Source organism: Caretta caretta, chromosome 6, assembly GCF_965140235.1.
Source record: "Caretta caretta isolate rCarCar2 chromosome 6, rCarCar1.hap1, whole genome shotgun sequence".
Lineage (NCBI taxonomy): Eukaryota > Metazoa > Chordata > Testudines > Cheloniidae > Caretta > Caretta caretta.
In genome coordinates, this window is record NC_134211.1 from 97,899,086 (window position 1) to 97,914,757 (window position 15,672).

Consider the following 15,672-nt stretch of genomic DNA (forward strand, 5'->3'; position numbering starts at 1 on the left):
TTGCTGCCTTCAAAACTACTGTACCATTAACATCATATTACAGAACACAAAAACTCCAAATACGGAAAATCTGAGAGATGTTTCTCCTGCAACACTAATTCATCCACTTCGCATAGCATTTATTTTGTGGTACATATTAAACATCATGACAGGACTAAAGTTTGACAAGAAAAACAGGTACAGAAAATGCTACTTGCAGAGGGCCAAAGACAGCTTAGTTACATCTTTGTAATGATCAGAATCTGAACCAGTATACCACAGGACAGAGCTAACAGCAGAGAATATCAGATTAAGATTTCCTGACTTTTCAGTTCTTATTTTCTCAGCCTTAATGTGATATTGCTTCTCATGCACATCACAAAACTAGCAAAGTAGAATGTTGAACACTAGAATCTCTTGAATTGGCTTCCTTCAAACTTAGAGTATTTTAGGTCTCAGCAAAATGTAAATAAACCCAGATTGAACTGTCTAGCCTCTGTTCTTTTTGAGCTATGCAAACACGAAAATTCTGATTTACAGGAAAGGTTGCATGGTCCAGAAAGGAAAACAAGAGTTCATTAGCAGGAATTTCCAAAGTTCTACCCTAGCTCTGCCACTGATCCAGCATGTGATCTTGGGCAAGTCACTTCACTTCAGTCTGAGTTTCTCCAACTGTAGCAGGGATAGTAATAGCTGCCTACCTCACAGGAAGCAAGGCGGGAATTAGCTAGACATTATCTTCAGACTAGACATGGCCTTTGAGATCACTATTAAGAAGCTATTATCTTGGATATACTATCACCTCATACAAGCAGGAGTCAGTCAGGATATCAAACAAATCCCTTGTTTCCAGGAGGGCCATTCAATTATGGGTCATTCTCAAAGACTCTTGGTTCCCACTAAATTGCAAACTATATCTAATGAAAGACTATTGTCATCAACAAACCAAGTTACTATGATCATAGCTAAAATCCCTCCTCAACAGCAACTTTTTTCTCACTGATGACAAATCATACTATGATTATTGGGTGACTTGTGTCCTCTGAGAGAAGAACAGAACCTGAAGCATCATTATCTCCCCTACAGGACACCAAGGGTCATGAGGCATTGCCATTGACTTCTAAGGGACAGGCTTAATTGTGCATGGATTTCTAAAGAGCATGATCATCACAGACCATAATTTAGAATCATAAAATATCAGGGTTGGAAGGGACCTCAGTAGGTCATCTAGTCCAACCCCTGCTCAAAGCAGGGCCAATCCCGAACTAAACCATCCTAGCCAGGGCTCTGTCAAGCCTGACCTTAAAAACCTCTAAGGAAGGAAATTCTACCCCATCTCTAGGTAACCCATTCCAGTGCTTCACCACCCTCCTAGTGAAAAAGTTTTTCCTAATAACCAACCTAGACCTCCCCCACTGCAACTTGAGACCATTACTCCTTATTCTGTCATCTGGTACCACTGAGAACAGCCTAGATCCATTCCCTTTCAGGTAGTTGAAAGCAGCTATCAAATCCCCCCTCATTCTTCTCTTCTGCAGACTAAATAATCCCAGTTCCCTCAGCCTCTCCTCATAAGCCATGTGCTCCAGCCCCCTCATCATTTTTGTTGCCCTCCACTGGACTCTTTCCCATTTTTCCACATCCTTCTTGTAGTGTGGGGCTGGACACAGTACTGGACACAGTACTCCAGATGAGGCTTCACCAATGTCGAATAGAGAGAAATGATCAGGTCCCTCGATCCGCTGGCAATGCTCCTACTTAAACAGCCCAAAATGCCGTTAGCCTTCTTGGCAACAAGGGCACACTGTTGACTCATATCCAGCTTCTTGTCCACTGTAACCCCTCGGTCCTTTTCTGCAGAACTGCTGCCTAGCCACTCAGTCCCTAGGCTGTAGCAGTGCATGGGATTCTTCTGTCCTAAGTGCAGGACTCTGCACTTGTCCTTGTTGAACCTCATCAGATTTCTTTTGGCCCAATCTTCTAATTTGTCTAGGGCCCTCTGTATCCTATCCCTACCCTCCAGTATCTACCACTCCTCCCAGTTTAGAGCCATCTGCAAACTTGCTGAGGGTGCAATCCACACCATCCTCCAGATCATTAATGAAGATATTGAACAAAACCGGCCCCAGGACCGACCCTTGGGGCACTCCACTTGATACTAGCTGCCAACTAGACATGGAGCCATTGATACCTGTTAAGCCCGACAATCTAGCCAGCTTTCTATCCACCTTATAGTCTATTTATCCAGCCTATAGTTCTTTAACTTGCTGGCAAGAATACTATAGAAGCCCATATCTAAAGCTTTTCTAAATTCAAGGAATAACACGTCCACTGCTTTTCCCCTCATTCACAGAGCCAGTTATCTCATCATATTTGAGCCAATGCTTTTTAAAAATCAGATTGGAGACAAGAAAAAGCTCTCACTTCCTGATATATATTCATGCTATCCAAAGGGCAACATTTAAAATTAACTCCTAGTTACAAAAATACACAATTAAGTTTATCTAAGTTTCTTATACTCACTGTACGTACTTATAGAATAAGGATCAGAAGAGACATCCTAGAATGCCTTCAACATTTTATATTTGCTTTATTAGCATATGAAGCAGGAGCTCCCTGTTGAGTGAGTTTGCCCTTTGGAAACATGGCAAAAAATGTGAGCCTGAAACATGACACACACATTGTGGGAGACTGCTGAAAAAATAGTAAGTACATTTGATTTTTGTAAAAACGAGGAGTCCTTGTGGCATCTTAGAAACTAAAATTTATTTGGGCATAAGCTTTCGTGGGCTATAACCCACTTCATCAGATGCATGGAGTGGAAAATACAGTAGGCAGGTATAAATACACAGCACATGAAAAGATGGGAGTTGCCTTACCAAGTGGGGGGGGTCAGTGCTAACAAGAACATCTAAGGTGGCTGTGTAACAGGAATGGTCAGAGGAGATTACACAAGGTGAAAGATGGCTAAGGAATAATAAGAATTTTTGGGGGCAGAAAAGGAAAGGACAGAATATAGAAATCCAGAGAATGAAGCAAATTTGGCTCGAGACTGGACATGGGGAGAGATGTAGAGATTAGCTGAAAGACAAGACAGTAAGAGGACTATAGGACATAAAACTCACCGCTACTGGCACTCTTGTTGACAGTGTCAGACAGAGGCCAAAGATTTAATAAGCCTAAAACTGAACTACCCTCCATTATCCTCAATCAGTTAGGCCTATTGGTAGGTCATAGTCTAAAACTTGTGTTGTCTCTGCTTATCTTGTGGATATACAGAGGACTTCAGTTTTCAAATGTATTAATCCAGAAAGTTTCATAAACAAAGTCACATCTAAAAGTAAAAAATATCCTTTAAAGCACTGTGACTTGCAGACTTTGAAGTTTTACCTACACTATACAAGTTATAAGGACAAAAGTTTCCTATGTAACAACTAACTCCATGTAATATGTTGAATATTCTCAGGATTACATTTTTAAAGCACCATATCCCAGATAGTTAACATTCAGAAGCTCAACATGTCGGAAAGCTACTTTCGTTATAAAGTCTCCATTCTCAGGTAGCATGGTGCTGCACTATAGAAAGAGCACATATAACGGTTCAAGGGAGACTCCTTCCACTCACTTGAAGATTAGTTTATATAAGCTCTTTAAAGAATTTCTTGCAAAATCTTATGGACAGATAAAGTGGAGAGTAACTGGACTAAAAAACAGTAGTATGTGGGAATATTTCTTCCCCAAAAGAAGCTGCAATATTCCTGGGATTACACAGCAACAGAAGTCCAGCCTAGAAATACAAATAGCTGATAAGCAGCCAGTCCTAAAATATAAAAACGATCAGTAACTAGACCATCAGTGAGAAAGATCGTGACTCATTCAATAGCTTGGAACAGTATTATGGATGACCAGTGTTTACAGAACAGGTGACCTTCAATAAAACAGATTCACACAACTGTAGAATAACTTTCTGCCAGCGATTCCAAAGTAAATCTTCCTAAAATTCTGGGGAGTTTTCCTTTTCTGAACATAGGGAAGTAATTCAGTTAGAGTAACTAATCTAACTTCACATGCTAAAAACGGAGCATAATGAAACATTAAGCAATTCTAATCAAACTGATCTGCACTGTATCTAACTCAAGGTTTCAAACACACAGGATGATATTAGACCAAAAAGCAATAATACGTATCCAGTAAGCGTTTCAACAGGCAAGTGCACAACAGAGAGTCCATACACATGTCATGTATTTTCCAAGTGATCAGGAATGCAAGGTGGGTGCTCTGCCAGATGCCAAAGAACTTCTATCAGCAGGGGTGCCAGAACAATTTTTATACTGGGAGTGCTGAGAGCCATTGAACCAAACTCTGAACCCTGTATATAATGGAAACCACTTCAAGCCAGGGGGTGCAGCAGCACCCCCCACATCCCTAGTTCCAGCACCTATGTCTATCAGTGTCTGTTTGGCATTTCTAAGGTGACAAACCAAAAACCATTCTCAAACTTGCCAGTCCATCATTCTTGAACATTGCTGTGATACTACGGTCTCAATTCTGCATTCATTGAAGTCAATGTCAAAACTCCTACTGATTTTAACGGTTGCAGGATCAGGCCTTGAAAGAGTTTTCAATTAATATTACCCCTATGGAAAAGCCCTATGCAATTTAACAGGGGTGAAGCCAATAGGGTTCGATATAGGTTTTTAGAGTAGCTTCTAGAATTTAACAAAGAATAAATTCCTTTTTCTAGGTTGTTTAAACCATACTATACAGTTCTTTAGCAGGGATGCAAGTCTTATAACATTGTCTGAGATGGTTAAAAAACAAGAAAAGTTACAGAATTTAATGGAAAATAGGACTTTTCTTCAAGGGTAGAAAACATTTCCCAAAAGCATATTTTGAACTTGTAATCAGGAGTTTTCATGCCAGAAACCTGATTCTAAAGCTTACACTCCTAATTAGAATTATTCATTCCTCAGCTTACAGAAGTTGTTGATAAGGTGTACTCAGTTTTAGATAAGAAAAAAAATAACAGTTTTTCCTGGCTAATACAGCATGTGGAGTATAGTGTGATACAGAAGTTTTATCTGCATGAATCAGGTGAGGCTGCATTACTCACAAATGCAAAAGCCATAAGGGAGGTCATTCCACGTTCATGTCGATAAAAATCTTTAACAGTATATCACACCATCACCTACCCTGAATGTGCTACACGTTATAGAAAAAATTTTGAATGTTTTTAATCCTTCCAAATGTAAAGCCAGACTTCATTAGTAACTGCATTCCTTCTGAGCTCTGCACATTTGAAACAGAAAATGACACATACAACATGGCACATTTAAAAGTCAGATCTCAGGTCTTTCATGGGCTAGAGTAAGCACTAGGAATCTTCTCTAATAATTGGTACAGCACTTCCATTTCAAGCCCTGAAGTGTTGTTGCAAGATACCAGATCACAAATCTCTACCTCAGCAAAGATGGAATATTATCAATTTAGCAGTGTAATTTTTTTTCAGCAAGAGGAGGAGAGTGAAGCCAGAAGAACACTATTTCTGTGACAACTGAACTTTTAAATATGATAGCTGATTTAAGGACATGTCTACAATGCCCAGAAGTTCGGACTAAGGAGGGTGCGAACAGCAGTGCACACCAACCTGTGCAGTAACTTCTCCATGTAGCTGCTGCAGGTGCGAATTTAAAGGTTGAAAATGCTGATTTGAAACATCAGAATAAGTACCAGGGACACAGAATGGTGGGCAAAATGAGTAGCATGGTAAATATAATGATATCACCATGTGAGTATCATATATTCCTTACAGAAAAGATGTTAATAATCCTGTTATTTGTAACTACTTATCCCAGAGATTGTTAAACCTCTGATTTTTTTTTTTTTTAATATATGAGTTACATTGTCCTGCCTCTTTACTTTTGTTTTCTATTTAATGATATAAGAAACAGTAACCAACTAAGGAGGGAAGATGAATAACATGACTGCCTTCAAAACACACTTAACAGGATCATAGAGAATTTAAGTTTATACTAACATACTTCCAAATTCCCTGTTATGGCTGGCATATATCGGTGATGACAATGAAATATTTTTTAAATGGCTGACAAGCAAAAAGAACCATTGTAAGACAGGTGCAACACCACACAGAACAGAGAGAGTAGATTTCTTGAATAAGCGTCTGAACTTCTAGAGCTAATTTTTTCCTTATCACTCAAAAAAAAAAAATCTACTCCCAATTCAACACCTTTTTTTTTCCCAAAGCTAGAAGGAAGGAATGCTGCACTAAAAAAATTTGAAATTTGCCGCTCTAATCTGGCAGGGGGCAGGGCTGGCTAAGGGGGAGATAGGGTCTTGCAGCCTGCACCAGCACTCCTGCCATCAGGGGGCTAGTAAGTGCCGCAGTGGGGCAGGGAGTGGGAGAGTGGGTCTGTGGATAGATGGGGGGGCAAATGGAGCAATTTACCCTGGGCCCCACGGGGCCCCCCACAAGAATTTTCAGGGGCCCCCACGAAAGTTTTCGGCAGCACTTCTGCGGCGGGTTCTTCAGTGCCGCCGAACACAGCCGGAGTGAAGGACCCGCCGCTGCCTCTTCTGCTCCGGGTCTTCGGCAGCAATTCAGCAGCGGGGGCTCCTTCTGCTCTATGTCTTCGGCGAAGTGCCCCGAAGACCCGGAGTGGAAGGACCCCCGCTGCCAAAGACCCCAGGCCCCTGAATCCTCTGGGCGGCCCTGGGGGGCAGCTCTGGGAAGTAGGGGTTTGCCCTGGGTTTTAGGTGGGGTTCCATTCCTGGCCCTCCTTCTTGGGTCTTGGCTGCTGGCCCCCGGGCGCTCCGCTCCTGGGCCTGTTGCTGGGGGTCCCAGCTGCTGGCCAGCCATGGGTCCTGGCCCCATGTCACAGCAGCAGAGTCCGGTTGTTCAGCCCACGCTCAGGGCTCCACTCCTGGCCCCAGTCTGGGCATAGGGGACTGTGGGTAGTTTTAGGGTGGCGGATGCTGTGGCTCTCAGCCTGAGGCCCACAATGATAAACAGTTTGAGGACCACTGGTCTAAGGGATAATACCAAATGCATATCATGGGGACAGATTCTGCCAAATTTATTTACTTTTAGGACTTTAATAGGACTATTTTGAGTAAGGTACCATTCAAGGTGAGCAAGGCTGGCAGAATCTGGTCCAAAATTTGGAGGGTCTAGGAAGCCAAGCTACTAAAACAGGGACAGAACTAAACTACAGCTGCATTAGTTTATTCTGGCACATGGTAGGATTACGGCCTATTCATAAGAATTAAATACCCACTTGGAAGTAGAGATAAAATCCTCTCTTCTCCTGGCAGATCAGGCAAAATTCAGCATATAGGGACAAGACATTTGTTTAAGGAATGCTTTACCCAATCAGAGCCTATCCACTAACCAATGAGAAGCTGCAAATGTAAGGCTAGTATATGGTACAGTAAAAATCCTCCTCCTCAATGGATGACACTGTACCTAAAGATTTAATCCCAACAGATGCTGAGTATCCTCAACTCCTATTAAATTAAACGGCAATGGATGGCACTCAGCACCTTGCAGGATCATGCCCTTTGTTTTCCAAGAGCAAGCAGTGCTCTAAATAAGCCAACCCCCACTCCTGAACAAAGAGCAGATAGTTTCCTCCTTAAGGAGAGTGATGTTGACTAACGTGATCTACCCTATCAGTGGGGCCAGGTTTAGACTTAGTTAACTAAAATACTCTGTGGTTTCAGAGTAAACTGACATTTTTCTAATAATAGGAGTATTGGATAACCAAATCTAGCTCAGAAGAACTCTCATATAGTTGGGCCAAGTTACAAGTCAAACAATTCAATCGGCCACAAAGCTTTTCCAGAAAACTGCCTCAAAGACTGCAAGTCTGTACTGCTGAATAGAGGCCCTTATTGCTGAAGTACCAGGTTAGCTTTGCTAAGATTTAAAATTGTATGGCAAGCAAAGGTGGAATCTGAAAAATGGAATGTTTTCTGTATAACAGAAGAGAGTGAACATGAAGAACACAGAGAAATAAGTGTTAACTTTCTGAACACAGAAATTTCTTAAGACATATGGAAGTCAGAAAACAACATTAAAAAAATCCCACACAGTTTCTATAATAAATTATCTATCCAATTGTTTAGGCTCAATATAGTGAATGAAACCCAACAATATTAAGATTTACCAATAAATACATTAGAACTATTGGCTTGACTCAGTTCTAATATAATCATGTGTAGAAAAAACTGCAAAAACTCTATGGCAAACAAAGCTCTATAGCAGTTCTATAATTAATAGAGTAATCTAATCTGGGATCCAATCCTTGTTCACTTCTCTGGGAAATTCAATGTCACTCCACAGATAATACAATTCGGTATTAAATTTAAAATTAATTTTTCGCTTATTTCCGAAATATTAAGATGCAACAAAAGAACTGAATTTAAGGTAGAAACAGTTTCTTTGCCTTAATAAAATTCCACTTTAACGTTACATGCCCTACTGCACATCTTCTGTCAACAGTAAGTGTTTTTGGTTTTGAGTCACCATCAAGGCCTTGTCACATGAAGTGCTGAGCTACTTCAACTTGCCTTTATTTTAAATGGGTGTTGAAGAAGCTTGGCCTCCTGCAGAATTTACCTTTGAAAGTGGTAATGTAGTTCCCGTGATTAGGTATCATGGGTATTTGTGAGAAAACTTCCAGTTCAACTATGACAAATAGAATTAAACATACTCTGCATTTCATTAAGAACTTATAATTGGTACCATAATGAGAACCTTATATGAGTTCTGTGGTAGTAAGATAAAGGATGATGTTATCATGCCTAGGGGAAGTTCTGTAGATTTTCAACTGGTTCCAGTTGGCAACTAGGTTTTGGAACAATGCAACATGTCTACGGGGCTACAGGCCCTTCAGTAGCAGCCAGTAGAAATCAATAGTGACCAGGCTGAAGGATCCTAATGGTGTCTACTGGAGTTTCCATTAGGGATGAGAGTTCCATATGTAGGGTGACCAGATGTCCCAATTTTATAGGGATAGTCCTGAAATTTGGGGCTGAGTCTTACATAGGCGCCTATTACCCCCCACCCTCTGTCCCGATTTTTCATACTTGCTGTCTGGTCAGCCTATCCATATGAAACTTCCTCACATGAGAGCATTACCATCCACAATTTAAGGTGATACTGTCCTGACTTCAAAGCAATTTTATTCAGCCAATTAAATTCAAAGAGAGGGATCTGACCCTGAAAGCACTTCACACCTAGAACCACTATGGGTGACAACAGAAGTTCAGTGGGCCGTGTATTTGCAGGCAGAGCCCTGCAGTGGGACTGGGATCCCACAGGTCCTGCAGGACCCACTGCCATAATAGTGGGAGCAGGTAAAATGTACTTTATTGCGGGTGGGTTGGGGGCCTGGGGAGGAGAAACAGACTGCAGTAATTTTTGGAAAAAACACCAAATCTCCTGTCAGTTTGTCAAAAATATAATTTCAGCAATGTAAAGCAATTTTTTTTAAATAAAGATTTTAATACTTAAATTTAAGCAGGAGATATAATAAACATCAAATCTTTTTCTACCAGGAGTTAAAGTATTTTTTACATGGTTTAAGAAAAATTTGTTTTATTCTTTTAGTGGTAACAATTGTGTCTGAATTCCATTTATATATAAAACCAACCGTGGTTTGGGTTTTGTGTTTTGTTTTGTTTTTTTGGGGGGGGGGGGGGGTTTGTAGATTTTAGTAGCATGGGGAAATCTGTCTCTTGCAGGATTTGTGGGATCTAAGGTTTTTGGGAGTGGGAACAGGATAAACAAGAAACAATGCAGGAGCAGGATGGGAGTGAGTATTGCAGGGCAGGACAGGAGCGGGATTAAAAAATAGTCCCGCGCAGGGTTCTACTTGCAGAATTGGACCCTAACTCAGTCAATTTCAGAAAAGTTGATCATCCTACATACAACTGCCAAAACACTATTTTTAAGTTTCAAAAGTCATTTACACATACTGATAACATAAAGTAGCACTGTACATAAAATTAATATGGGAAAGAGAAAATCATTACATACCTTGATATATTTGCTACTAAATGACCTTTCATTCCATACCTATGGAACAGAACATAAACAGCAATTTCAAAAATAAATGTATTAGTCTGAAGAGTAAAATGAATCACGTCAATACAAAAAAGGAAAGCTTTAATCTGTAAAATTATACAGCCACTATTATAACTGAATTCTGTGGCTTCAGATTCTTGTGTAAGGAGAGAGCAACTCCACTTGTTTTTGTTATTGGCTTTAAAGGCGGCAGCTTTAAATAAAGTTCAAAGGCCCCTAGACATAACTACCTAACTTCCTTCTGAAAAGGAATAACTTGCCTATTAGTAGATTTCTACATTTACACAAGCCTATGACTGCAGGTTTGAACTTGAATGTTCTAACATAACTGGACTCATTTTAGAAGATCCATCAAAACACATGCATTGAAAAGGCTTCTGAAATGCATCATATATTAAGAAAACAACTGATGGTACCTAATCTGCACCACATATGCAGCAAGACTAAAGGGAAGAAGAGGTGGCTATGAAATCATTAAAACGGCTTACTGACAATGAGTTTCTCTTGCTCAAAACAGCCTTGGCTATTTCCCCATTTTTAAGATGCCATAACCAAAGGGTTCTACCACACAAAATATCACAGTAACACCAAGAGCATATGGTCTACAGAAATGAAGCTTCCACTTAGAAGTAGTTCTAGTGAATATAGTGAATGAAACCAAGTCCTGTAACGTGAAATTCCATTGAAATCGGAGGCAAAGTCCCCAGATCTCAGGTGACTGCCACTTTCCTTCATTCTAGCTATAAAAGTTTCTGTTTAAATGAGAAATAAATAGCACAGTCCCTCTACTCTCCTACAGACACATGCACCTCAGGATCATGTAGTTTATCACAAGCTAAGGGTGAACTTGTATGTTGTTGCTCCTTTGCAAAATATTGTCAGCACATCACTGTATTAAAAAGGTCATATAACCTAGGTTTGGAAAGTTTTCAAACCTCACTTAATACATTTTGAGTTACTATCTATGTACGTCAAGCTGAACAAGACAAAGTCAGACATTCATTTTATACAGTTTAGAGTATGGAACCCGCAAATGTTGAAAATCAGCATTGCACCCATTAATAATTGCAAAACAGTGCCAGCCCATGTGACTTCTGCCTGTTCCACCAGAAACCAGAGGCAAACATAAGGCTCTGGATATGGAATGATTTGTTAACTGGCTGCCACAGAGCGATTGGGAGATGGAGGGGGAAATCAAAATCAGGGGCTAACAAAGAACAATTATGAAACAGACAGACAGACAAAAACAGAAATTTGAGATGTGTACTTTACTGACCCCAATATAATCAATGTCCAAATTGTGATACTGCTTGGCGCCTAGAATCCAGGAAACAATATAGTGAACAGTGACATCCAGATGATTATAGGGCCAGTTCTGACCCCTCCCTATCCATCCAGGAAATGCCCAAGGTAACCCTACAAGAGAGAAAAATCAAAAGAGAAGGACAGTTAATTAGGCGCACTGCGTACATCAGTAAGAAACAAGAGCAAGCCACCGCCGATATTAACTGAAAGATGTAAGGAAAGATCCTTACTGCAAATCAGTGTAGTTCCATTGACTTCAATGAAATTATGCTTTATTTACACTAGCTGAGAATCGAGCATAAGCTGTACATCCTTAGTGAAATCTCTCCACCTAAGACTATCTTTAGGCAATGACAATCATCTACCCAACATCTCACCCTTGACTGGCTCAAATGATGGATTACATCAAGGATAATGTGTCCCGGTCCCCACCCCCCTGAACTGCAGGATCAAGCAATACATTCTGTTATATCTAAACACAAGAGTCTGATCCTGCTCACCATGGGCTTTTAGCCCACTGTAGTGAATGGGACTAATCTCTCAAGTAAGGCAAGCAGGATTTGGTCCTATTTTAATTCTTGTACTATAATTGGTCTGTTTCCTTTTTAACGATTTAAAAAAAAAAAAAAATCTGCTTCCAAAATCTGGGCTCTTCAGGACAGGGACTGTCTTTTACTCTATGTTTATACAACACAATGGATTTCTGATCCTCGTTTGGAGCCTCTAGACCCTCCCACAGTAATCTAGTTCATGCCCCTTGCAGTGATGCACCGTTAAATTTCCCTATGGGAGGAAGGCCTCCATCATTCACTCATTCTTAATATACAAAGATGGTTCTCTCCAAATATTCCTGACTATAAACTATTAAGCAACACTAAACTACAAAACAGCATAATTCATGATGTAGGCAACTTTTCCAGTCAGAACTGAGACAGTGCAGATGGTTCGGGGGCAGAGAAGACAGCATGGTAATTTATGCAGAGAAGACAGTGTGGTAATTTAGAGAAGCAAGGGGTTTCTCTACTGCTGGAAGAAGTTTTGGGATTCACCGCATAATATTCAATTGTTTTAGCAAAAGATAAACTCAAGTTTTGTGCAGTTACACAAAACAGGAGTGAAAGTAAATCAGTGATCGAACAGGAGGGAGACAGCACAGAAACCGGTCTGCAAGAACTCAAATGTTTCAGCCATTAAGAAGATTAAAATAGCAAATATGTTAACACTTAAAGACTATAGACTTGCTGTAAACCTGTGCTTGAAGAGATTTTCCTATGTGTATGGATATGAAATCTTATTTTGGCAACACTTATTTTGCAATATGAATGTTCATACTGAGTTTATCAAACAGGCAAACTGTATAAACTGAATAAATAAATAGTGCAGACATAAATTACAGTACACCCTCGCTATAATGAACCTCTGGGGATCCAAGCCATTTGTTTGGTATAGCTAGGGATTCATTACAACGAGGGATGGGGGACAGCTTTGCCAACCCTGGGGCCACAGCTGGAACTGACAGCATTCCTCCGCCCCGGGGCCTTGGTGACGGGGAAACAGCTCCTCCTCCAGCTGTTCCTGTACTTTTTAGGGCAACTTTGGTGTGAGCATAATAGTGGCGCAGTGGAAAGGTGGACCTAACAGCTCTCCAGCAAGATTCTGTAGTTAAGGCGCTTTGATGAAGTAGATTAAAAAGTCCACAGCAACCTCCAGTAAATTTGACAATGAAGTTTTTTACTGAATTATATTATTAATTTTCATATACAAATATAGGGTTTTTTCATTATTTTTATATTAAATTCAATGTAATTTACTCTGCCTCTAAGACTCTAATTTTCAAGTTGCCATAGACTAACTAAAAATTAACATTTTATAACTGGATTAAAGATGTGTCAGAGGGGAAGCCGGAGGTTTTGACAATGAGGTAAGAAATTCTGGGGTCATTTGGCACATGGGAGGTGGGTTTGGAATTATGGAATTAGCACATGAGCTTGGTAACTCAGACACCCACTCCAAATCACTGCATTGGTTAACGTTCAGTTCAGGTTTGGAACATTTTCTTTGCAAACCATAGAAGAATAGAAAGTTTAAATGACAACTTCTATTTTGGAACACATTTCAGTGGCAACAGGTAGATTCCACAGCTGTAGATACAGGGCTCTGACTTGAACTGAACAGAACAGTGAAGGCCTCACAGAACTTGTCTACCCATTTGAGGTGAAAATCAGAAGTCAAAGCACATTTGCTTGAGCTACTTTTTGAAAGCATTTGATAGAAGTCTGAAGGGAATAAATAGAGTCCTGGAAGATATGAAAAGTTAGTTTATTGTGTGTAGGATTAGAAAAGACTCCTCCTAAAAAGGGTATCTGGGAAAAAGGAAGAATGAGCATGCATAATGTAGGAGATTCTTAGTCTTGAATTTATTGTGTCTAGCCTTTGGATCTCACACTGTGACACTCTTATACTGACTGTTTTAGTTTAGTTATTTAGGCCAAACATAAATATCACCCAGCACTGTGGGGGGAAAACCCACCAAACACAAGGCATTGTCACAATAAAACCTTAAAAAATTCACACAATAATATTCTTTACAAGGAGAGGTAAGGCAAATTGGCTAAACTCTGACTGTACACTGGCTAATGTGACAAAGAATACTTTGCTTCATTAAAGCTAAGGAGCCAATTAAGAATGAGTCAGGTATGAAATAGTGTTTGAAAACAGGAAGACAGAACAAGTCCTTACCAATCAATTTAATGTTGGGGTTTCTCTTTTTAGCTTCTTTCATTAGCCACCACTCATAGCCCCGGAAATAATTCTCATCATTTTCATAGTGCATGTGGGAGGGTTCAGTACCATCTACAGAGGAAACAACAAAGATATCTCACAAATTGTTTTCTGTGTCATGACAAATTCCTATGTATCTTAGAGGGTTTTTTTATATTGCTCATCACCATAATATCTAGGCACATACCGCAAGCACAGTTCATGCATTCTTTGAAGTAAATTTGAAAGCCAAGTGAGCAATGGAAGCCAACATGAAAGACTAGCCATCCCTCCCTCTAAGAGTACATCACCTCTGCAAGTGGAGGTGTGATTGCAGCACATGTAGACATACCCGCGCTAGCTTTAATCTATTTAGTGCGAGTACTGACAGCAGTGAAGCCACAGGCAGCATGGGCTAGCTGCCTAAGTACGTACCAAGAGTCCTGGGTTGGCTTCTACAGCCTACGCTGCTGCAGTTGCACTGCTATTGGTACTTATGCTAGCTAAGTTAAAGCTAATCAAGTACGTTTGTACATGTTGCAATTACTCCTCTGATTACAGTGCAGACGTTAGGCTGTCTATACTTAGAGTTGCATGTAGAATATAAGCACTACACACGTAGCTACACGCCACAGTGAAAGGCAGGCTATGTCCACACTTGTCACTGTGGCGTGTAGCTACACATGGCAGCAAAATGCTCCAGCAGCAGGGAAAGACTCTGGGAGCTAACTGCTGCCAGAACCTTTCACTGAAGTGAGAAAATGCTCCAGCACGGGGGAGCTCCCATATCCTTTCCCCACAATTTTCCCCTGTCAGAGACTAACTGTGACAGGGAAAGGCTCAGCCACCGTGGAGGCAGCAAGACACTACACTGCTGAAAACAGTAGTGTTGATTTGGGAAGCAGAGCTTGAGCGTGTAGACTGTATACCCTGTGGGTTCAGTTGTGTAAAGCAATACTCTACAAAGCTGCAGTTCACTGTCTACACTGCTATTTATATCCATGCTAGCTGGATGTGCAGTGTCTGTATTCTACTTGCCACCATAAGTGTAGACAGCCTATGTCTCTTGACCATGATCAAGTACAGTATCCGTTTAACATTAATATGAAAATATGTTTTCTGTCAAAGGGACTATACCTTATCCTTGCCAAAGGATTGATCTAATTATCTAGTAGATCTTTTACATCCCCAATTACTGTGATGCTAAGTCTACCTTCAATATTATTTTGGGCCAAGGAATCACTGCATGAACATTTTTCACCACAGCAGTATCAGGAGGGGAAAGAAATATTTCCACCATCATGCAAGGACTCTGAACTGATAAACAACAGACAGCATGGCACAGACTACTGCATGTTTAATTCTTGACAGCAAGAGAAACACAAAGGGAGGGAAAACGAGGAAACTTGTTATGAAACCAAGAGTTCAGTTAAAACTACACGATGATAAAATAATGAAAAGCTCCCTTTCATATAAGATTTGGACTAGTATTACTGTGGGGTTTCTCTACTGCTGGAAGT

The 15,672-nt window shown here is 40.4% G+C and overlaps 1 protein-coding gene across 5 annotated transcripts in view; it reads right to left on the reverse strand.

The window, feature by feature from the left end:
• GALC (galactosylceramidase) overlaps positions 1 to 15,672 on the reverse strand; it is an 82,432-nt gene that overhangs the window by 37,453 nt on the left and 29,307 nt on the right. For all 5 annotated transcript variants that reach the window (XR_012669021.1, XM_075129819.1, XM_048852886.2 and 2 more), the window contains 3 exons: positions 14,132 to 14,245; positions 11,364 to 11,503; positions 10,040 to 10,078 (listed from right to left, as the gene is read on the reverse strand). Coding sequence is in view for 4 of the 5 variants with exons in the window: in XM_075129819.1 (XP_074985920.1) it covers positions 10,040 to 10,078; positions 11,364 to 11,503; positions 14,132 to 14,245 (293 nt within the window). In the remaining variant the exon portion in view is untranslated. The remainder of the gene's footprint in view (positions 1 to 10,039; positions 10,079 to 11,363; positions 11,504 to 14,131; positions 14,246 to 15,672) is intronic.